At 41.8% G+C, this 23,593-nt stretch overlaps 1 protein-coding gene across 1 annotated transcript; it reads left to right on the forward strand.

Annotated features, from left to right (window-relative positions):
* Positions 1 to 21,421: 21,421 nt before the first annotated feature.
* On the forward strand, positions 21,422 to 22,410 carry LOC129757771 (uncharacterized). Its single transcript, XM_055755067.1, has 2 exons — positions 21,422 to 21,887; positions 21,958 to 22,410. Exons 1-2 carry the CDS (start codon positions 21,577 to 21,579, stop codon positions 22,325 to 22,327), a joined length of 681 nt encoding a protein of 226 aa, XP_055611042.1. The 5' UTR covers positions 21,422 to 21,576; the 3' UTR covers positions 22,328 to 22,410.
* The last annotated feature ends 1,183 nt before the right edge of the window (positions 22,411 to 23,593 follow it).

Here is a 23,593-nt window from a genome sequence, read left to right on the forward strand (position 1 = left end):
CGGAGATCGTGTACCCAACCCCGGTGGATACTTTGGTCGCATGCAGACTGAGATAGGAGGCCTCGTACGCGTCTGTTCTCCATGTCAGGGGCGGCGTGCGGAGTGCAACAACGTCCTGGTGGTGTTCGGGACCCAAAACAGCAACATCACGACGGTGCTCCTGCGAGATAGTGGGGTTAGCTGCGGTCCTTGCGAGCCCGTGACTACAAAAAAACATAAACAACGAACAACGAACAACAAATTTCGGATGGAAATCGGCAAAGACCCAAGCGACGAAAAGGGACTAGCGATTGGAATCTTGGAACATGGAACTGCCGATCTCTAAATTTTGTGGGCAGTACCCACGTGCTCTCCAACGAATTGAAGAGCCGCAAATTCGACATCGTAGCGCTGCAGGAGGTATGCCGGAAGGGCTCCACGGTGCGAACGTATCCAGATGGTCGTGCCATTTAACAGAGCTGCGGCAACACACACGAGCTTGGAACAGCTTTTATAGTGATGGGAAAGATGCAAAAGCGCGTGATCAGGTGGTGGCCGATCAACTCACGAATTTGCCGGTTGAGAATCAAGTGCCGGTTCTTAAACATCAGCATCATCAACGTGCACAGCCCTCACCTCGGAAGTACCGGTGACAACAAAGACGAATTTTACGCGCAGCTGGAGCGTGAATACGACCGTTGCCCAAAACATGATATCAAGATCGTCATCGGGGATTTCAACGCTCAGGTCGGCCAGGAGGAGGAATTTAAACCGACCATTGGAAGGTTCAGTGCGCACCAGCTGACCAACGAAAACGGCCTCAGACTGATAGATTTCGCCGCCTCCAAACGAATGGCCGTACGTAGTACCCTTTTTCAACACCGCCTCCCACACAACTACACCTGGAGATCACCGTACCAAACGCAATCACAGATCGACCACGTTTTGATTGACAGCCGGCACTTCTCGGACATCATCGACGTCAGATCCTATCGAGGCGCCAACATCGAGTCAGACCACTATCTGATGATGGTGAAGATGCGCCCAAAACTCTCCGTAGTGAACAACACACGCAACCGGCGCCCGCCTCGGTTAAATATCGCGCGACTGAAGCAACCTGAGGTCGCGGCAGACTACGCGCAATCGGTCGAAGCAGCGCTGCCGGCAGAAGGCGAGCTCGACGAAGCCCTTCTCGAGGACTATTGGGATACCATCAAGAACAGCCATCAACAGTGCTGCGGAGAACGTCATCCGTCATGTGGAACGAACTCGTCGGAACGACTAGTTCGACGAGGATTGTAGGAGGGTGATGGACGAAGAGAATGCCACGCGGGAGGCAGAAGTGCAAGGAGGCACCGTCGAAATGTGGAAAATCACCGACAGCGAAAGAGGCAGCGAGTCCGAATTTTTCGGTTTAAAAAGCGCCGCCTGGAGGAAGAGCTGGAGCAGCTGCATCGTTTCCAAGAAACACGGAAGTTCAATCAGAAACTCAACGCATCCCGCAGAGGCTTCGTGCCGCACGCCGAAATGTGCCGGGATAAGGACGGGGGCATCCTGACCGACAATCGTGAGGTGATCAAAAGGTGGAAGCAGCACTTAGATGAACACCTGAACACCGCACATGCAGGAGATCAAGACGGTGGGGGAAGGTACACCGCCGGCGTTGCCAACGACGAAGAGGAGCCACTCCCAACGATGAGTGAAGTTAAGGAAGCCATTCGCCAGCTGAATAGGAACAAGTCGGCTAGGAAGGATGGCATCACAGCTGGACTCACCAAAATGGACCCGGACAACTACCGAGCAATCACTGTCCTCAATACCGCCTACAAAGTGATGACTCGAATCCTACTCCGCCGCCTAACACCACAAGCAAACAGATTTGTAGGAAGTCATCAGGCCGGCTTCATGGAGGGAAGGTCAACGACGGACCAGGTCTTCACACTACGGTAAATCCTCTAAAAATACCGTGAACATTAAGTTCCTACGCACCCCCTTTGCATCGACTTCAAAGCCGCATACGACACGATCGACCGTAACGAGCTATGGAAAATCATTGACGAGAACGGCTTTTCCGGGAAGCTGATCAGACTGATCAAGGTGACGATGGATGAAACGCAGTGCTGTGTGCAGATTTCAGATGAATTGTCGAGTTCATTCGAATCGCGCAGGGGTCTTCGACAAGGTGATGGTCTATCCTGCATGATGTTCAACGTGGCGCTAGAAGGTGTTATTCGATGAGCGGTGGGCGAAATGCGGGGCACGATTTTCAACAGATCCAGTCAACTTATCTGCTTTGCCGATGACATTGATATAATCGGCAGATCATCTGCGGCGGTGGAAGAGATCTACCGCAAACTGAAACGTGAAGCAGGAAGGATTGGGTTGATGATTAATACTTCCAAGACGAGATGTATGCTGGCCCGCGGATCCGAGACCGACCGAGCCCGCTTGTCCAGTAATAACAAGGTCACGATCGACGGCGACGAACTGGAGATAGTCGAAGACTTTGTTTATATCTCACGGCTCACTGGTTACCGCAGACAATGACACCAGCCATGAGATCTGGCGGTGAATTATCAGCGGAAGTCGAGGCTAATCGAGCGGAAGTCGAGGCGAAGAATTCGAGCGACGAATGTTAAGAACCATCTTTGGCGGCGTGCAGGAGAATGGAGTGTGGAGGCGAAGGATCAATGACCGTTATCCTTTTACGAAAGTCAACAACTCACGCTCGAGAACCTTTGCCATCCCGTACCATCTCAGGCCTCTTCTCTTCATAATCTTGGTTAACGATCTCTGTGCAACTTTTCATTCCAATACGCTAATGTATGCCGACGATCTGAAGCTTTTTTGAAAGATTTTCAGCACTGTAGACTGTCTCGCCCTTCAAGCTGACATTGCCACGTTAGAAAGCTGGTGCCGAATGAACGGAATGGAGGTCGTATGAGCAGAGATGTGCCCTGATACCCTAACCACACTAAAAAAGCGTCGTATCGAATTGCAGCAAGTTTTCATTTTTGATACCGTGACTCGCCGTGACGACTCCCATACATACTTCAACGCGTCAATATCTAAATAAAGTCTGTTTCACATAGAATCTGGTCGCATCTTTTCAGTTGCTGCAGCGTCCCTAGTTGTCACATCGCGAATCTATTGACAGTGTTTTGCTCCGGATGGTTTGTTTACTTAGTGGTGGAAATTTCATCAAGATTGAAGCAGTCAGTCAAAAGTTATCGACGATGGAACGCGAAAGGCGGGAGAAAATTCTGCACACTCACGTAGAGAAACCGACGTGGTCTGGGGTAAAGATCGCGAAATTCCTGAAATATCCAAAATCGACTGTAAATTTGGTGCAGCAACGTTACCGGGAGACCCTTACGGTGAATCGAGCAAAACAAACCAGGCGTAAATGTGGAACATATGACCGGAAGCTGCGAGCAAAGGTAATTCGATCAGTTCACAATAATCCTGGAATCTCCTTGCGTGATTTGGCGAAAAAGTTCAAGACGAACCACAGTACAGATCGAAGAATTTGTTTGCGAGAAGGCTTGCGGTCGTATCATGCAAGCAAACACCCCAACAGGACGCTGGAACAAAACCTAGTTGCCAAAACCAGGGCAAGGAAGTTGTACGAGAAAGTGCTGACCAAGTACAACGGATGCATTTTGATGGACAACGAAACTTACGTCAAAATGGATTTTGGACAAATACCCGGTAACAAATTTTACCTTGCGAAGCGTAAAGGGAATGTTGCGGGTGGATTCAGGTTTGTTTTCGCAGATAAATTTGCTCGTAAGTTGATGATTTGGCAAGGGATCTGTAGTTGTAGGAAGAAGACTAAGATTTTCATCACTGGGGACACAATGAATGGAAATGTTTACAAAGAAGAATATCTCCATAAGAGGGTTTTGCCATTCATTTGGTCCTACAAAGGTCCGGTGAAGTTCTGGCGGAACCAGGCAAGCTGCCACTACAGCCGGGATGTCGTTAAGTGGTATAAGGAGAACAAGATCGATTTTGTTGAAAAAAGTATCAATCCACCAAATTGTCCGGATTTTCGTCCCATCGAGAAATATTGGGCAATAGTTAAGGGAAAACCGAAGAAATGTGGCAGAACCATGTAAAAACCCGCTCAAATGGAAAAGTGGTGGAACAAGATGGCGAATGAGGTTACCAGCAGTACTGTGCAGAAAATGATGGGTGGTATCACAAAAAAAGTTCGAATATTCATCCGAAAAGCTGACGAATGATTTTTATGTATTTTTTTCCTTAAAGTGCAATAAAAACCTACAAAATGACATTTTTTAATTTTGTTGTACGTTATTTCTTTGCGGAGAAATGATCTATTTTATCCGACCGGATTCTATGTGAAACAGACTTTAGGACGCTTCGCTAAAAATTTCATCAATTTCCACTTATGCATTCAAAAGTTGTTCCCAAAACATTGTGTTGCATTTTTTTCCGAATACACTTCTATGTTTGATAACTGTGTAGTAACTATGATTGAAAATAAGCAAGTTTATGCAGAAATCAAAATCAAAATTTAAAAGTTCGAATAATTTAAAAATGCTTCATTTCAATTAGCGACTGATCCATTTGAAGCAACCGCGGGATCACAAGGTGACAGACAAAACTGAAATGGCCATTGTTGAATTAGCCTGTAATTGTTGGAACACGCAATAAAACGCACCTCGAGGCTGAGAGTTTAATGTTGAAAAACAAAAAGACAGATTATTGATGGCAGCGACAGGAAAGAAAAATAAAACTTTAAACGTGTCTGAAACATCATGGGTAGATACAAAAAGTATTCTCGCAACTTGTTTTGCGGCTAAAATTGCGTGCATCTGAGGTGGTCCACCATTTGTAGTTGAAGCAAAACCATTCGCCGCTGGACAGATTCTGTCACTTTGGGTTGTGACTTTCCATTACCATCAGATAAACCGTTCTCAAATGTTTGATTCTGGGACGTGATAATTATTGCTTGTACTACGGAAGAGGTTTTTACAGAAGCTACCCGGAAAACATGCACTTTGTTTAGCATTCAATCGGTGCTCCGTTTGATTGATTAATTGGTATTTCATGCCATCAAAGGTTCACATTCCTGTCTTATTTTGTGATAGTAATAAAAATTCCAGACAGGGGATTCCATACTAAAACTGAAACTTAAGACTCAATTTAACAGTTTTTTTTGTTACAAATGTTTACTCTACAACTTTTTACTCCGTTTATTGTTTGTTTACATCAAATCATAGTAAAAATTTCAGATGTAGGTACGTAATACGTGACCCTTTTTATGAAACCAAACAACCTACAGATCATATTACCTAATTCCGTCAATTTTTGAGCAACCCGGGACCACCTTCAGTGACAAAATTGAATTCTGTCGCGCCGGGCGACGAATTGGATTTCGGCTTAGATTGTCGGCCAATTTGTCAGAAATCTCTTTCAACGACAACAACAACAGCAAGACACCTTTCAGTTCAGTTACAAATCAGCGGTCTATCGTCATTGTTGCTGACAAGACGCGTGAGCATTAATGGCAAATTGTTGGCAACAAACCACGTTTGACCTATAATTGGATTCCGATTTGGCCTTTCTATCCGTTCGAAATATGGCAAAAATCTTCGACCGACAGAGTCTCCGGATTGTGTGCACTGATCTGGTTTTGGGAGTCAATTTTTTCAGTTGGTCTTGTTCTTTGGTTCCCCCAAACACAATTGGCCATTTATCTGTCAGACTCCAAGAGCGCACGGTGGTCTTATTAATTTCAGGTCAAGTCGAGAGATCAATTGGTAGGCTTCTTGATTCTTTTTGCTCTGAAAACGGCAATACGATTGCAATACAGTAGCTCAAAAATGCAATCGACCGGATCTTCCTTCTCTCGCTAAGGGGATTATTTCGTCTGGGCAATTCACGGATGATCATCATTCAACATGATTGATGTTTTTATAAGTATTGAATACCTACGCAAAAATATTTTTTATCAAGAAAAACATGATTTCAACAGTGACTTCAGATATACAGAATGCCTGATTTCAGTATTTTCGTAATAAGATTTCTGCGCTGTTATTAATGTGTCAATTTTTAAGCTGTTAGGAAATGTTAAGCCTGTTAAAACAAACACTCATTTTATAGAATTTTCAACAAAATAGAGGGTTGCCATTCGTCCCGCAAAAGCGGGACATGTTCCGCTTTTTTTCTTGAATGTTCGGCTATCCCGATCTTTCCTCAAAATGTCCCGTTTTTTTCTAGGAATTTTTTTTTACAAAGGTCTCTAACTTACATTACAGAAAATCAAACTTAAGTCTCAAATGGTTCCAAAGAGTGATACGGTCAAAATTTGGTCAAGGAAAAACGCGTAAAAATCGGTAAAATCGTTTATTTAAAAAATCAAGTTAAATTTCTTTTTCAAGTTTAATTAGTATAAAATTCAGGAAAAATATTCAGTTAGGCTTCCGCTTTTCCAAATCTGAATTGCCGGGCCTCACGCTTAACCCCTGCCATCAGATTTTGTACAGCCACCTTGTCCACCTTCTTCGCCGCAGAAAGCCAGTTTGCCTTGAACTGCTGCTCGTCCATAGCAATTTTTGTGGTCTTCTTTACGTTCCGCTTGACAATAGCCCAGTATTTCTCAATTGGGCGGAGATCTGGCGTGTTGGGAGGGTTCTGTCCTTGGGAACCACCTGCACGTTGTTGGCGGCGTACCACTCCATGGCCTTTTTACCGTAATGGCAAGATGCCAAATCCGGCCAAAACAGTACGGAACAACCGTGTTTCTTCAGGAAAGGCAGCAGACGTTTATTCAAAAACTCTTTCACGTAAATTTCTTGGTTGACAGTCCCGGAAGCTATGAAAATGCTGTTTTTCAAGCCACAGGTACAGTCTTCGCGAACTTTGACAGTTTCATGTGCTTGAAAATATCTGCTACCTTTCCCCTTCCTTTTGCCGCATAAAACTGCTGTCCCGGAAGCTGCTTGTAGTCGGCTTTGACGTAGGTTTCGTCGTCCATTACCACGCAGTCAAACTTCGTCAGCATTGTCGTGTACCGTCAAACGGGGCATCATGCAACAGCGGGGTTTGATGCAACATTTATATAACACTACATTAAATCAATTTTTTATTTAATGTATTGTAATAAAGTTATCTTTTAATGATCACAAAATGATGATGACATAATTTCTCACATCTAAAGCTAGTTTTCTTAAGTTTTTTTATTTTTATGTGAAATTTGAAAAATCGAGCAATAAATGTACAAATTTTAACATTTTTTTATGCCGAAAAAAACTTTACCCAGTATGATGGATCGGCTTGATAATATTACCTACAAACTTTTTACTGGTTTCCTCATGTTATACCAACATTGTTGGTGTAAAAATATTTTTCGAACAATCACCCAATTTTTTTAAATAAATATTTTTAAAATTCCGTTAGGTGTCTGGGGTTAAATGCACAAAATGTAAATCAAAGAAATATCTTGTAAATCTCGTTTCCATGTGTTGGAATATGAATGTTTTGCATCACGCGTTTGTAAACAATGGAATTTCATTCATCCAAACATTTATTTTAATGATTTCAGCTTTTAGAATTTTTCATAGTATTATTTAACCCCTAAATGTATGCAGCATCTTCATTTTCAGAAAAAATGTGAAAATTAGTTATTACAGACCCAAAAACTACTGCAATTGGTGTTGTCATGCGTAATGATCTTATAGGCATCGCAAATATATTAAAAACTATAAATTTTCGTACGTGTTCATAAGATTTTTCATTAAAAACAAAGTTTGTTGCAAGTTACCCCATTTTCTAAGGAGGGTGAAAATCGCATGTTTTTAGAAAATTTTTAAAAACTGAAGAAACCTATAATTTTTTTAACTACGCCTATTTGATACCCCAGCATCCTTAAAACTTTTGATGCATAAGGGGTAGGATTAATTGTGAACATAAGTTTTTTAGAAGCCATTGAAGTTGAAAATTGTTGCATGTTGCCCCAGTTGACGGTACATCCTCCGGAATCGCGCTTTGGCCGTCGTATTTTGTTTATCATCGCGATTTGGAGTCACTACCTTCTTGTAAGTCGATAGTCCGGCTCGTTTTTGGCTCGATGTTCGATTGTAGACGATACACCCAGCTTATTTGCGGCATCTCGGAGAGAGAGGTTAGGGTTTCGCTTGAAACTACTGGCAACTCCAAACACTTTAATTACATTTGTAACGGTTGATTTGGCAACTTTTAGCGATTTTGCCAGCTTTGTGTGCGAGTAGCTCGGATTTTCGCGATGCGCGAGCAAAATTTTGATACGCCTCTCTTCTTCCTTGGACGGCATTTTGACAACTGAAGTTTGAATTCCAAAATCAAAATAGGATCAACATTCTAAACACACACACACCTTCAAAATGAGGGGTGTTTAGGTTTTTTAAATGCAAAACCCTCAGACAACCCACCCCCCACCCCCCTCCCCCAGAGTGAGCTCAAGGAGCGGAAAACAGAAAAATGTTTTGAAGGAAGATTTAAAAAGTCTCACCAGTAAAAAATCTATTTTTTTTATAATTGGGGACTTTAATGCAAAACACCGATCTTGGAATAATATTTTATCAAACTCTTATGATGAAATATTATTCTAATGATTGGTAAATGGTGGATAATGTGCAAAGCGAGACCCCATAGTGGTCATATTTATCACCTCTTATTCACAACTCCTATCCCTACCTCCCCGCGGTGCCGGCTGGGATGCAAGTAACCTAAGCGGAGATCGGGTACCCAACCCCGGTGGATGCTTTGGTCGCATGAAGACTGAAAAGGTGGCCGCACGCGTCTGTTCCCCAGGACAGGGGCGGCGTGCAACAACAACCGAGCGTCTGTTCTCCAGGTCAGGGGCGGCTCAAGCAGCGTCTGTCTCGCAGCGAGCGGCTGAATTTATGAAATGCGGCTCCCGCCAGCTAAGTCCAAGATGGCAGCCCCATCGCGGGATAGGGACTTTAGGCTAACAACCTACTGCTCCTGATATCTTGTATTGTTACGGAAACTGAGAGAAGAAATAACCGATTTGAACTGGTCTGACCCGTTCCACCTTCCAAGCTACGAGAACCGCTGCAACCTCATTAGCCTAGACACGCTACAAGCCCGTCGAGCTGTCACACGGGCCTTGTTTGTCTCTGATATCCTGACATCGAAAATTGACTGCCCTTCGCTTTTGGAATCAATCAACATTAGTGTCAGACCTCAAGGACTACGGAACCGGAATTTACAGCTCTACACTCCCCTTCGTCAAAACAACTACGGGGCAAATAGTGCATTGATCGGCGTGATCAAGACGTTCAACCGTTACTCTGAACAGTTTGATTTCGGTACATCGAGGGATTCCTTTAGAAGAAAAATTTCAATAGCGTTTAGGTCAAGGTAGTTTGTGTAAACTTTTTTTTTTATAATTTTAATTGAAAAATTTCAACTTTAATTCGTGGAAAGTGAAGATAAACGAGGATAAAATAGCTCCTGTTTATGAGGTGAAGTTATCACTGGATTCAGAAACAGTGAAATCTCAGGCGAAGAAAGTGGTGTCCTAGTGCCTCAAACTAATGAGTAAGGAAAGTGGTGGCCGGAGAAACATACCCTCCAGCTTCAGATTTTCTATATTCCCGATGACTTTTATGGTTTGAAGATAAGTATCCTTTTCAAATGGTTAAAAGGTAAGATGTTTAAAATGTATTATATTCATATATTTAAAATAGCTTAACTCTATCAAGGGGATTCGTGGGGGGTTGGATAGGTCACCAAGCGAACGAAAGACTGATATACAATGGATTGTGGGTTCAAGCCAGCCGGAGTATCTCGGCAAATATGGAATCATGAGAAGGATACTCTGGTTCCTTTTCATAATTCTAAATTTGTTTCGAACAGTCGGAAGAGAGTTTGATGAGTCAAACCTATCCCAAACCAGTGGTAACGGACCCCTTGGTTGCACTGCAAATATTGTTGGTGAGTTAAGCATGGACAATATTTGAACGTATGATCGAGACTTCCCGTACCGACTCGGGTCGAAAGACCTATCAGCCACTGGTGGGTTTAACTACATACATACATACATACTTTTTTTATAATTTTAATTATTTTGTTCTGTATCCATTTAATCATTGGGATCAACAAGTGATCCGTTGATTTGTTACCAAATAAATAAATAAATAAATAAATAAAACCGAATTGGAACTTTGGCAACGACTTTTAGCATAAAAACACGGGCACAAACTGGAACTTGGAACGTTTTAGCCCTTGCCCAACAAGGCAAGCTGGCTCAACTTGCTAGAGAAGCTAGCCGCCTCAAGCTTGAAATTCTGGGACTGAGCGAAGTCCGTTGGGCTAATACTGGAGAACACAAAACACAGTCCGGGCAAGTCCTGCTTTACTCTGGCATACGAGCAGAACATGCTACTCGGAAACGCGGAGTAAGCTTCCTGTTAAGCTCGCAGGCCTACGCGGCCCTTATTAGATGGGAACCGATAAACGAAATAATAATCGTAGCCAGATTTAGAACAGCACCTTACAATGGTCTAGTGTTATGCGCCAACTGACGTTGTCGATTTGCAGGAGAAAGAGCAGTTTTCAGTCAACTGAACAGCGTGGCAGAGAAAATTCCGAAGGGTGAGATTCAAATCCATTTGGGCGACTTCAACGCAAAGATTGGCTCCGACAATCAGGACCTTGAGCGCATCATGGAGCGCCATGGCCTAGGACAGATGAGCGAAAACGGAGAGCTGTTTGTAGAGTTTTGTGGCAACAACAACATGGTGATCGGTGGATCGCTCTTCCCCCATCGACCAGCACATAAGGTGACTTGGGTATCCCGAGATGGCCGAACAGAAAATGAAATTGACCACATCTGCATCAGCCGAAAATGGAGAAGGAGCCTTCTTGATGTCCGCAACAAACGAAGCGCAGACATTGCATCTGACCATCACCTCGTCCTTGGCGAGATACGACTGAGAGTTGCGCGTGTCCAACGGCGCGAGGCGGGTGTCGATACGACGTTCGCCAGTTGGAGAATCCAGAGGTGAAAACGGCATACGATGAAAAGCTAGAATCCCGAGCCTCGGAATTGCCGACAGACGGAACAGTCGAAGAACAGTGGTGTGGCAATCAAGAATGCCTTTAGCACAACGAGCCATGGTACTCTCTGTAAAGTTTGTGGAAGAAGAAGTGAATGGACGTCGGATGAAACTTGAAGGATGGTCGAGGATCGGAGAAAGGCGAAAGTCGGAATTGAGCAGGCATGTAAAGGGTCAGCCAAAGCAGCCGCCCGCTTACGATATGCGGAGCTGGAAAAGGCAGTAAAACGAGCTTGTTGACGAGACAAGAGAGCCTGGACATACTCCCTAGCCGAAGAGGGGGAAAGAGCCGCCGCCAATGGAGATATCCGATTACTTTATGACATTTCTCGCCGCCTCAGTGGTGCAAGGGCTAATGCAAGAATGCCGCTAAAAGACCGAGCAGGTCAGATATTGACCGATCGAACAGATCAGCTCAAACGATGGACATGGCGAACAACTCTTCCGAATCATGAATAGTGATGGCCAACAGAACCCAACAATGCACCTGGGATCGATTGCATCCCTGCTGAAATGCTGAAAGCCGACCCTGCCCTGTCAGCACAAACGTTGCACCGTCTTTTCGCTGACATCTGGGATACTGCAACATTCCCGGCCGACTGGATGCAGGGTATCCTCGTAAAGGTCCCGAAGAAAGGAGACCTGACAGAGTGCGGTAACTGGCGAGGCATAACGTTGATCTGTACAACCCTCAAAGTACTCTGCAAAGTGATCCTGAACAGGATCCAGGAGAAAATCGACGCTACACTCCGACGGCAACAAGCTGGAATCCGATCCGAACGATCATGTATGGACCACATCACTGTGGTGATCGAAACTTTCGCCAACTCGATTCATCGACTACTCGTAGCAGAGCTAGTTAATAGACTGAAGCATTGATGTATCGCCTACAACTAGGATCGTCTGCTGTACCTTGGTGCATTGGCAGACGATCTGGCCCGAGGTAAAAGCACCAATTTCGAAAGCACTCAGTTAAGTACCTTAGCGCCTTTAACTGCAGTGTGGGCCCAGGTGAAAGCGCAAGTCACCCAGCGCCTTCGGCGGCTGAAGAGTCGTTCCCTAGCAAACTGATTATTTCTACTATGACCATGCAATAAAATATAAAACAACGGAACGTCAGTAATCGTAGCATCATGAGTAACGAAGACATCTGCCAAGTTTGTACCATCACGAATCCTCCCAAAAAAGGAAGGCGATCATCCAAAACAAATAAAATTAATTGGATCTGCTGTGACAGCTGCTTGAAGTGGTTCCATTATCAATGCGTCGGAATCAACGAATCCATGGTTGCTTCGATTCAAAATTTCTGGTTTTTCTGTAAACCATGTTCGATTCAAGGAAGTTTGATTGCCAAACCTACGGCCGATATCGTTACCCAGACCAATTGTTCATCTGATGACATCAAGCAAATCCAAACAATAATCGACGAGCTCACCGTTAATCTAGCTAAGCTACAAACCGAGGTTGAAACCACTAAGCTGACCAACATAAAACAAGTGGACACTCTTAGGAACAAGGTTACCAAAGTGAAGTAAATCGATGAGCAGCTGAACGAACACCGAAAATATGTGAACGATATAGGCCAAAAAATTGAGATGATCGAGGTAGGCGCTAAACTGTTAAACACATTTTCACATGACATCAACTCGCACAGACTAGCACTCAACAAAGTTCCATATCAACAAGGAGAAAATGTGATCACCATTGTCGAACGAGTTCTGAACTTCCTAGATGCCACACAGGAGGCTTCTCACGTCTCAAGCTGTTTCCGAATGAAAGTAAATACTTCCAAATGGTCCGATAGAACTCTGACTCCGACAATTGTTATAACATTCAACAGCAGAGAGTCGAGGAAAAATGTATTGCGGAAATATTTCGAAAAATTTCAAAGTGCTCGCCTCAATCAACTTAATGTAGGATTACCACTAGAGTATCGTTTTACTCTAAATGAAATGCTCTCCATCGGTACTTTTCGTATTCGAAACTTAGCATTACGACTCAAGCATCAGAAAAGTCTTCGCTCAGTTTTCGTAAGAGACGATAAGGTGTCTGTTCTTCTTCCAAATCACACCAAGTACATCCCTGTGGAAAACATACTCTTAGAGCTTGTTAAAAATGACACCAGCTTAGATGAGTCTATTTTCTTTGATGCACGATCATCCAATGAGTCTACTTCTTCATTTACTTAACCTACCTGCTACTTTACTGACGTCTCCCATACTGCCACAAGTACACAATAACCTACGTTTAGGTCATCTCAATGTAAGAGGACTAGAACATAACATAGACGGTGTGAAACTGATTCTGGAGAAAACCCAATACCCCTTTTTTGCTGTGACCGAAACCAAATTGAAACAATCATCACCTTCTGGCCCTGTGAGAATTCCATCATATGATTTCATAAAACACTCCCTGCCAACAGGGAGAGGACGTAGGAGCAGAGTCTGTGGCGGAGTCGGCTTATACGTTAAAAAAGGTTTGAAAGTGTTCCCAGTACTCAAATCCAAATTTGATCCGAATTTGCCGATTGCATCAAGAATCGAATTTCTCGCAGTAAGCGCACAAATCAACATCATCAAGATCGTAGTAGTAGTCTTCTACAACCCTTCGTGCAGTAATCTACATTTCGGCCAATGCTATGAAGAACTACTATTAAAGTTAACGGATTTGAGCTTCGATCGTCTATACCTTGTAGGAGATTTTAACATTAATGTTAAATCACCCCAGCCTTCCACTAATCTTGCCTCCCTGAATCGGATCAATTCATGCTTCAATTTAACTATATTGCCGACTGAACCCACCAGAGTTACCGACATCTCTGCAACCACCATTGACCTACTGATAACTGATTCACCTCAACATGTTCACAATCAATCGTTTGTACCATCTCCGATCACAACATTGTTTTTCTTCTATCTGACATTAGAATGCCACAGATAGAACCGCAAGTGATACGTGTGAGAAACCTCCATAATATTGACCAGCCACGTCTCCAAGCTGACTTCGAGATGTTAGATTTGTCTCCAATAATAGACGCACCACATCCAGATACCAAAACTTCCCTACTAACTTCCAGTCTACAATCTCTTTTGGATCTTCACGCACCAGAAAGATGCATGGTTGTTCGCGACAAACGCACGCCGTGGATTACACGCGAGATTCAAAGAGCCGTAAAAAATCGTGATATGGCTTATGCACTTTATTCGAGGAATCCTAACCGTAGAAGAGGGAATGAGGAATGGGCAGACTTCATAAGAAAACGTGACCAAGCCAAAGCGCTCATAACAGCAGCCAAGAGACGATATTCCGAACAATTTTTCGATGCTGACCTTCCGGCGAAAAAACTATGGAGCAATCTCAAAAGAGAAGGTGTGCACAACAACGCTAGGAGTACCATCAACAATAATGAACTAGATACCAACGAGCTCAACACTTTCTTCTCACATGGTCATCAACAACTCTCTACTACTTCAGGTGAGCCCCCACCTCTTCAACAGCAACATGTAGAGGTAGACAGAGGACCGGTCAATTATCCCCTTTTCAATTTCTCATCCACTTCCGTGGATGAAATCTGCAAAAAAATTTTTGAAATTGATTCGAACGCCACCGGATGGGATAGAATACCCATCTCGTTCATTAAGATGCTCTGCCCGTTCATTCTTGGAATTTTGAATCATATATTTGATTGCATAATTGAAGCCAATACTTTTCCAGCTTTATGGAAAAAAGCTATAGTAACACCAATCGCCAAAATATCCAACCCGACACAGCCTAAAGATTTCAGGCCAATTAGTGTGCTACCTGCAGTTTCTAAGGTATTGGAAAAAATAATGATGTCGCAAATCACACAACATCTAACCCATAACGAACACTCTCTGCTTGCTTCTTGTCAATCTGGCTACCGTAAACACTACAGTACCACCACAGCCCTATGCAAAGTCACTCATGACATTTATAACAATTTCGAAAATAACAACTGCACATTAATGGTACTAGTAGATTTCTCGCTAGCATTCAATTGTGTTGATCATCATAAACTAGGGCTGAAGCTCACGAGTGAGTTTCACTTTTCACAACCTGCATGCAACCTCATTAAGTCTTTTCTTGGCCAACGAAGCCAGGTTGTTCGCTGCAATGGTAGCTACTCAGCCGAATGCCAACTCAACGACGGTACTCCACAAGGGTCATGCTTAAGCGCCCTACTGTTCAGTCTCTACATCAACAGTCTGCCCTCCTCTTTGAGATGTCACTACCAGCTATATGCGGACGATCTTCAAATATACACCTCCGGCCCTGCTAGCGAAGTAGACAGATTAGTGAATGCGATAAACGAAGACCTGCAATCAATTAAGCTATGGGCAAACGCGAATAAGCTGTATCCTAATCCGAAAAAAACACAAGCTATCATTTTTAGCAAGACGGGGCAAATAAGCCCAAATATCTCAATCATATTCTGTGGAGAAACCATCCCCATATCTAGTAAGGTTGTGAATCTGGGACTCACTATGGACTGTAACCTCAACTGGAAACTTCATGTGAATCAAATTGCAATGAAAGTATTCAACACCCTCCGAACTTTTCGACGTTTTGCTCCGGTCCTCTCGCAACCTACCAGACTGAAATTGGTGCAATCTGTAATTGTACCGATTTTTACCTACTGTGATGTCGTTTATTATCCCGGACTATCTAGAGCTCTTCGAGAGCAACTGCATAGGTGCTTCAAGTCTTCTGTGAGATTTGTTTTCAATCTCAGACGTCGAGATACAACAGCCAACGTACGCAGAGCCATTTTGGGGCACGATTTGCCGCACAATTTCGAAATCAGGATACTAGACATCATGTGGCAAGGGTACCAAGGCTTGTTACCCAATTATCTACAACAACACCTGCAAAGAGGACAGCTCGAGAGGTCTCGCAACTTCATCATACCCAGACATACCACATCGAGCGGAAAGAGTACAATGGTGCACGGTGCATCATGTTGGAATAACATTCCCTTGGAAACCAAAATCAAACCTACCAGGACCTGTTTCAAAAAAGCCGCAAAAAGTTATTACTCTAGTTTATAATGTGTGGTAATTACGTTGATTCTCCAATGTTAAACCGCTTCTTCATAGTTTCCTTAACCTTATGCAGTACCAAAGAAGGCTATCGTTACTCAATAAAATTACAATTACAATTACAATTACAATCAGTCAATCAACATTCGCAAATCTGACGTCATATGTAAAACATAGACCTTTTCATTTTCATCAATACTATGTAACGAATCCTAGAACATTCGGTTTTCGAGTAGGTCTCGAACACAGATATAACATCAATATCATCAATTTTATCCTACCTCATCACGGTATAAATATATAAGGTAGGCTACTAACACGAGTAAACAACTCGTTTGAATGTAAACAAGTGACGTCATTACTATCTGCCTATAGCGTGCCAGGAAGAAAGTTTTGCGCGCGTAAGATAATGCTGCATACACCGAGGATGACTAGATGGATAGTAATGACGACACCATCGGGAAGATATCACCTTATTATATTGTACACCGTGCTACCTCATTATAATTTGTCGCATGCAAGCATGCATGCAAGATTCCTGAAACTGTACACGATCAAATATTATAACCCGATTTTGCCCAATTCATAATAAGATATCGACAATCTCTAATTTCATAACTATATTAGGGTATTTTTATAATATTCAAATGATTCTTACACTACACTACCACAATCACAACGCTACGAATCATACTGGAACAAATCAACGAATTCCAGGACTCTCTTCTGCTGGTGTTCGTTGATTTCGAAAAAGCATTCGACCGACTCAACCATGAAAATATCTGGGCTGCTCTTAGGCGACGAGGGGTCCCAGAAAAACTAGTCCATCTCATCGAAAGACAATACGAGGCATTTTCGTGTAAGGTCTTGCACGACGGTGTCTTGTCCGAACCAATCCCGGTAACTGCTAGAGTGAGACAAGGATGTATCTTATCACCGCTACTTTTTCTCATCGTAATGGATGAGATTCTGACTGGATCGATCGACTGTGCAACGAACCGAGGATTGCCGTGGAATCCTTCAACAATGGAGCAACTGAACGACCTTGAGTTGGCTGACGATATTGTTTTGCTCGCCCAAACACAACCGGATATGCAGAGCAAACTCGACGACCTCACCGAAAGTTCCAAGGCAGCAAGTCTCAAAGTCAATGTCGAAAAGACCAAGTCGATGGAGATAAACACAGGAAATCCCTCCAGTTTCATTGTAGCTGGGAAACAAGTTGAGAAAGTGGAGTGCTTCCAGTATCTTGGTAGCCAGATAACGCCAGATGGTGGTACCAAGAAAGACATCGAAACCCGGATCAGAAAGGCCCGATTTGCGTTTGCGAGTCTCCGAAACATCTGGCGTTCACGCCAGATCTCTCTACGAACAAAAATCCGAATCTTCAACTCAAACGTCAAATCCGTATTGCTGTACGGGTGTGAAATTTGGTGCACATATGCGGTAACGACGCGAAAACTGCAAGTATTTGTAAACGGCTGCCTGCGGAATATCATCTGCTGTTGGTGGCCTGGAAACTGGATCTCGAATGAGGAACTACATCGCCGCACAGTGGTCCAATTCTCAAAAAAGCTGCACCCATAGAAGAGGTTGCAAAAATCCAATGCCTATTTAGCAAATCTCTGTGGCGATAATGCGCTGAAATGTGCACTGTGACGAAGATGATATGTTTGAAAAACCGTAACTGGCATAAGGACTCGGCTCCCAACCAAAATGATGCATGACCACTACATTCAAGCAAAACAAGAAAAACATTTTATGGGATTTCCTTCCTATTGGATAATTCATCCCAGAAACAAGAAAATAAAAATATAAACTACAGCGCCCGTAGGGAGAGTCGAACTTAAATCACCAATTATATCGTCTTGCAAGTCCGACATCCTAACCAGGGTGCTATTTGAGCTTCATGAAGGACGAGGGATATTTGTCATAGGCTTTCTGCCACCGAACAATCACAAAAAAATCGCACAACGGCGGCTTCCCGGCGTTTGGTCGCCTTCCAAGGTAGTCCTTTGTCTTGCGATGGAAACGGGAAAGGGAACGGGAGTGAAGGCAAAGGGAAACCCATTGAATGAGAACTGTGCTTTGCTTACTGCCTGCTATTACATACACACGCTACATATACACAGCTGCTAAAGCCGGGCAGCTTGGCAGCTGGTTGTTTGCCGGTAAATTGAAGCAATGTTTTTGTTGTTGCTTTTGCTACATACACACGCACAGCTTAGCCGTGGTTGTTTGCCCATGGATTGAATTGAAGCAATGTTTTTTTTGTTGCTTTTACTGCATACACACGCACAGCTTGGCCGTGGTTGTTTGCTGGTGGATTGAAGGGATTGAATTAGAAGGATGTTTTTGTTGTTGCTTTTGCTACATTAACACGCACAGTGCTCGGTTCGCTGGCTGCCTGTTGTTGGCCGGTATTTATTTCCATCCTTCTTCGTCTTATGATGCGATAGGGAGGGACGTCAAAGCGTTTTTATTTTGTTTCTTTCAGACATACGCAATTCGGTTAACTTGGGAGATTAATGCCGGTGGGAGCAAATCGAATCAGCACCGGTCGCGTTATCTTTTTGTACCAATGATGCTATGTAATTGACTACACGCCATTGGCACAGAGGCTGAATTTTGGGTGTGGCTAAAAGTCTATTTTCAACCATTTTTGCTCTGAAACCTTTCAAAATTGTTCGATAATCATAATTTCACAAAAACTAACATATTATTTTCATATTTTCTTTTGAATTTCTTTTTGATTGTAAGTATTAGAAAAATGTATTTTTTTTAATATCTCAGTAAGTAAATTCTTGTATTAAAATTTTCCAATAGATGCCGCAAAATCAATCACATCCTAGAAAGGTTAATTGAATCTAAAATTATCTCAAAATTACAATACATATGAAATTAAATCAATCTGTATTCACCTGACACCGCTCTAGTACCGATCACTTTTTTAATTTCTCATTAATTAACGAGTCAATATAGAAATTTTATGATAGATGAGAATTGTTCTACAATTTCGCCACTACTAATCAAAATTTTGAAATTAAGGTTTAAAGGCTTTTTTTCTTAAATGATGATTTATTATATCAATGGTTGTTTTAACACAAAACACTTAATTTACATTTTAAACGAGAAACACAAACTTTTTGCTTTATATTTTCTAAATTTTTTAATTTAACATTTAATATTTATTTTAAAATTTATTTCATTTTTCATATTTTTAAAATAATACCATAAAAAATTCTAACCATTTTTAAAGTTAAGATTTGTTCTCATGAATATCGAACAGCAAAAAAGGTTCAATGATTTGAACAATAATCAGAAGAATATTTGAGAAACCATAATTTAATTCTGTTTTGGGAAATTTCCTAATAGTAAAAATGTCACAGAAATTCATACTGATAGTGCTTCAAAATATGAAAATGATGTTTTATGAATGGATTTTTGAGAAAAATCAACCTAGAGATCCAATTAAATATCAATTTAGTTCGTGATCCGGGAGGTTATTGGCTTTGAAGTCAAATTTGATGAAAAAAGTGGTTCAACTCTTTGACGTCGTTCTTCAAAAATGGCAAAAAAAGGCAGCACAATTTGCCATATTTTGTAGCCCAGAAATGTGGGAATCTATCCAACGTAAAATTAGAGTGGAGTTATGTGGAGTTTTTTTAAATCTTTAGTTGAAGTTATAAAATTCAAAATATTTATCGTTTTTTGCAACTCAATTCCATATAAAAAATTTCAACTCTATTCCAAATCACAAATTTTTATTAGGTGAAGTGTAAAATATGCCTAACATAAATAAAAAAAATAATTGCAAAGCAATATATATTCGCGATTTGAATATCCATTCGTTTTTCAATGTAAGCAAATCTTTGCGAATTTTTTAAAAAAAAGCCAATTTGTTTTAGCGTTTCTTTGAGAACTCCGAAACAGGTAAACTTAAGACTATCATTTTCATGGTTCCATTTAGCTTGAAAATGCCGGAACACGATGAAATATTTGAATAGATAATTATGAGCGCTTCAAAAATCGACTTTCTGTTAGCTTTTCTGGGTTTTGGACCACTGTGCGCCGGTGTCATCAAAGAGCGCTAGAAATCGAGATTCGGGAACGTAAGTGGAGATGGATTGGGCACATGCTGCGAAAAGATGAAAACGAGATTTGCTGAGGGGCGCTAGATTGGAATCCAGAAGGGCATCGAAGAAGAGGTAGACCCAGAAACTCCTGGCGGCGAAGCGTAGCTGCTGAAATCCGAACTGTCAGCGAGAATCTTGACTAGGACCAGGTGAAGACGCTGGCTCCGGATCGTCAACAGTGGAGGTCTTTTACCACGGCCCTATGCACCGGAGGATCGGCGCGAGATCATTAAGTAAGTAAGTAAACTCTAATGAAAATATTTTATTTAATGACTGCGCTGCAGGTTATTATACTGTTGAATATCTTTATGGGGCTTCTTCTTTCTCTTCAATAAGAAATCCCCCTCCACAATTTATATGGTTCCAACGGATTTAGGCGAACATTGTAGTCAATTAGTTACTCATGCGGACCTCGATTCAGACCACCTTCCGGTAACTTTTTCTGTATCCCAAAGTCCCATTGAAAACACTTTAAAATCCATATTTAACTTTCAAAAAGCTAACTGGGAGCGATTTAGGAATTTTATTGCCCGTAATTTGGATGTAAATGTTCCACTGAATTCAACAGAAGATGATGGCTGCAGAAAAAATTACAACTTCAATAGTCAATGCTAAAGCCGCTTCTATGCCAAAAGAAAAACTTAAATTTAGTCAAGCTTTGATCGATGGTGATCTTCAGTTTTCAATATTTACAATTAAAAAACATTCGTCGGTGCCAATATCCACCAACCTGTATAAATTTTTACTGTATGTACCTCATTGAATATCCACGTACTAGGTATCCTTATTTGAAATTTGTTTATAGCGACCTTCAAAAAGAGATCAAATGTCATTTAAATTTTATACGTTATGACAAATTTTTAAAAGCAGTAGAGGACATAAAACTCTACTCAAAGCCATTTTGGAAATTAACTTAAATTCTCAAAAAAAGCCAGTTCCTTCTTTGGAAGATGGAGATGAACTTTTTTTTAACCAAATAACGCAGAAATAGCTCAAAAATAAGCCCAACAATTCGGGTCTGCTTATGATTTCAATTTATGCGTTGTTAGTCAAATTAAGGCTCAAATTGCCCTTGAATTCGATGATATTCTATTCAATCAAAATGTAGACCGGAGAATAAATCTTTATATTTTCCAGTGATTTCAGCTCGATCACAGTAGACATTTGAAAAATTCTAACGCAAGCTTGAAAAGAAACTTCAATTCTTCCCATCATTTGAACCAATCCCATCCAGGAAAATCCAGGTCCAGAAGAATTCCAAATTCAAGTGCAACTCCAAGGGACCGAACGAGCTCGGAAAAAGTAAACATGTCCTCTATCAGCTGCGAATGCGCCCAGGAAGATGGTCACCCATGCCCGGGGTATGGCGGCGACTACGTGTGTCCCCACAGTCCTAGGAACCAATCCACTCCGAACGTCAGCTCTTACTCGTCCTGCTCCTCCGGTGTTGATGGGGACTGCGAACTTTCCGGTTCCTCAACCGACACTCTGGAGGAACCGAGCGTCCGGGTCATCAATTTGTGTCGACTTTTTGAGGAAAAGATTAGAAGTCTAGAAAAGCTGAACGCCCCTGTTTCTAGGAGAGATTCCAAGGCTTCCAAGGTTTCCAAGGAATCGGGGTGAGTTTTTGGAGAGGGTTTTTATTTAATACCTAATTTGAAGTTTTAATTTAAAAATGTTACATTCCAGTGAGTCAATCGGAATCGAACCAAACAAATCCGATGCCACTTTGGTTCCGCCAACGGAACATGCTTCGGCGGAACAGAATATGGGGGACGAGGAAGAGCAGGAGGAGGACCCACGCTACTTCAAGAGCCACACGAAAATCGTTTCGATCCCGAATGGAGTCAAAATCATAACGACCATTTTCTCGGACGACCAAACGGTCCGACTGAGCGATGAACAGAGCGCGGTTTATGAGACGTTGATCTATCCGGAGAGTGAAATCATCAATCGATTCCAGCAAGAGGTCAGTCTCAAGATGGAACAGGATCAGCGGCTTGTCGTTTGTCAGAAATTAAAATCTGATTCAACCGAAAACAGGGAGGTAACAGTTTGAAAATGGTCAACATAAAAAGAAAAATCACTCAAACTAAAATCTTAAAAGTCAATCAAACACTATCAAGTTTTTTTTTCTAATTATTTTAACTGTTTTTATTTACTTCGAAATCGGTACACTTCGATTCAGATTTTTCCACTTTATTTCGTCGTTTTTTACATAATAAATAATTTATTTACATTAGAAAATATCCTACTATACGATAAGTCCTTACGGCTTCTAGCTAACTAACTAACTGAGTAAAATATAGCTGGTGAGTGTGTAGGTAGAAGTATTGGTGCGTGTAACGAATGTTGTATGGGTGAGTGAGGTTGTGTGCTGTTGATACATTGAAGAAAGTTAAACAAAAAGAGGAACGATGAATGAAATGAGTTTGAGGCTTGAGGAGCACGCTTAAACTTTTGGACAAAATTTAAGGCACGTTAACGGTTTTTGGAGCAGCTGGAAATGATTAGCACTATAATTGTATGTAATGCACTATTGAACCATTCCCATTCAAAGTTTAAGTAGGAAAATGTCAGGAAACTTTTTTTTGTTAAAAAAAAGGTAGGTGATTGGAATATCGAATGAAAAATCAAAGACTGGGAAAAAAATCATTCATAGCATCAGAAACATAAAACTCTTAAACAGACTTAAACGGAAAATCAACATAACTTTAGAAATCAAACATGGTTATCAGACGTCCGATTAAAAAATTCAGACATCTTACTCGCTACACTTCAATCAAAAAGTTAAGTTTTCAAATTTCAAAATTCAGACATCTCACTCGCTAGACTGTAGTCAGTAAAGTAAAGTTTCCAAGCTTCAGACTTCAGACTTCAGATTTCAGACTTCAAGCCTCAGTTTTCAGACTTTAAACTTTAGACTTCAGACTTCAGACTTCAGACTTCAGATTTCGAACTTCAGACTTCAGTCTTCATACTTAAGACTTCAGACTTCAGACGTCAGACTTCAGACTTCAGGCTTTAGACTTCAGACTTCAGACTTCAGACTGTAGACTTAAGACTTTAAACTTCAGACTTCAGACTTCAGATTCCAGACTTCAAACTTCAGACTTCAGTCTTCATATTCTAGAATTCAGACTTCAAACGTCAGACTTCAGACTTGAGACTTCAGACCTCAGACTTCAGACTTTAATCTTAAGACTTCAGAGCTCAGACGTAAGACTTCAGACTGCAGACTTCAGATTTCAGATTTCAGACTTCAGACTTCAGACTTCAGACGTCAATCTTCAGACTTCAGACTTCAGACTTCAAACTTCATACT

This window comes from Uranotaenia lowii, chromosome 3 (assembly GCF_029784155.1).
Source record: "Uranotaenia lowii strain MFRU-FL chromosome 3, ASM2978415v1, whole genome shotgun sequence".
Classification (NCBI taxonomy): Eukaryota; Metazoa; Arthropoda; class Insecta; order Diptera; family Culicidae; genus Uranotaenia; species Uranotaenia lowii.

Coding starts and splice junctions, on each gene's coding strand:
- LOC129757771 (XM_055755067.1), top strand. CDS start 21,577: ATGTCCTCTATCAGCTGCGAATGCGCCCAGGAAGATGGTCACCCATGC. Junction 21,888..21,957: donor AAGGTTTCCAAGGAATCGGG/GTGAGTTTTTGG, acceptor GTTACATTCCAG/TGAGTCAATCGGAATCGAAC.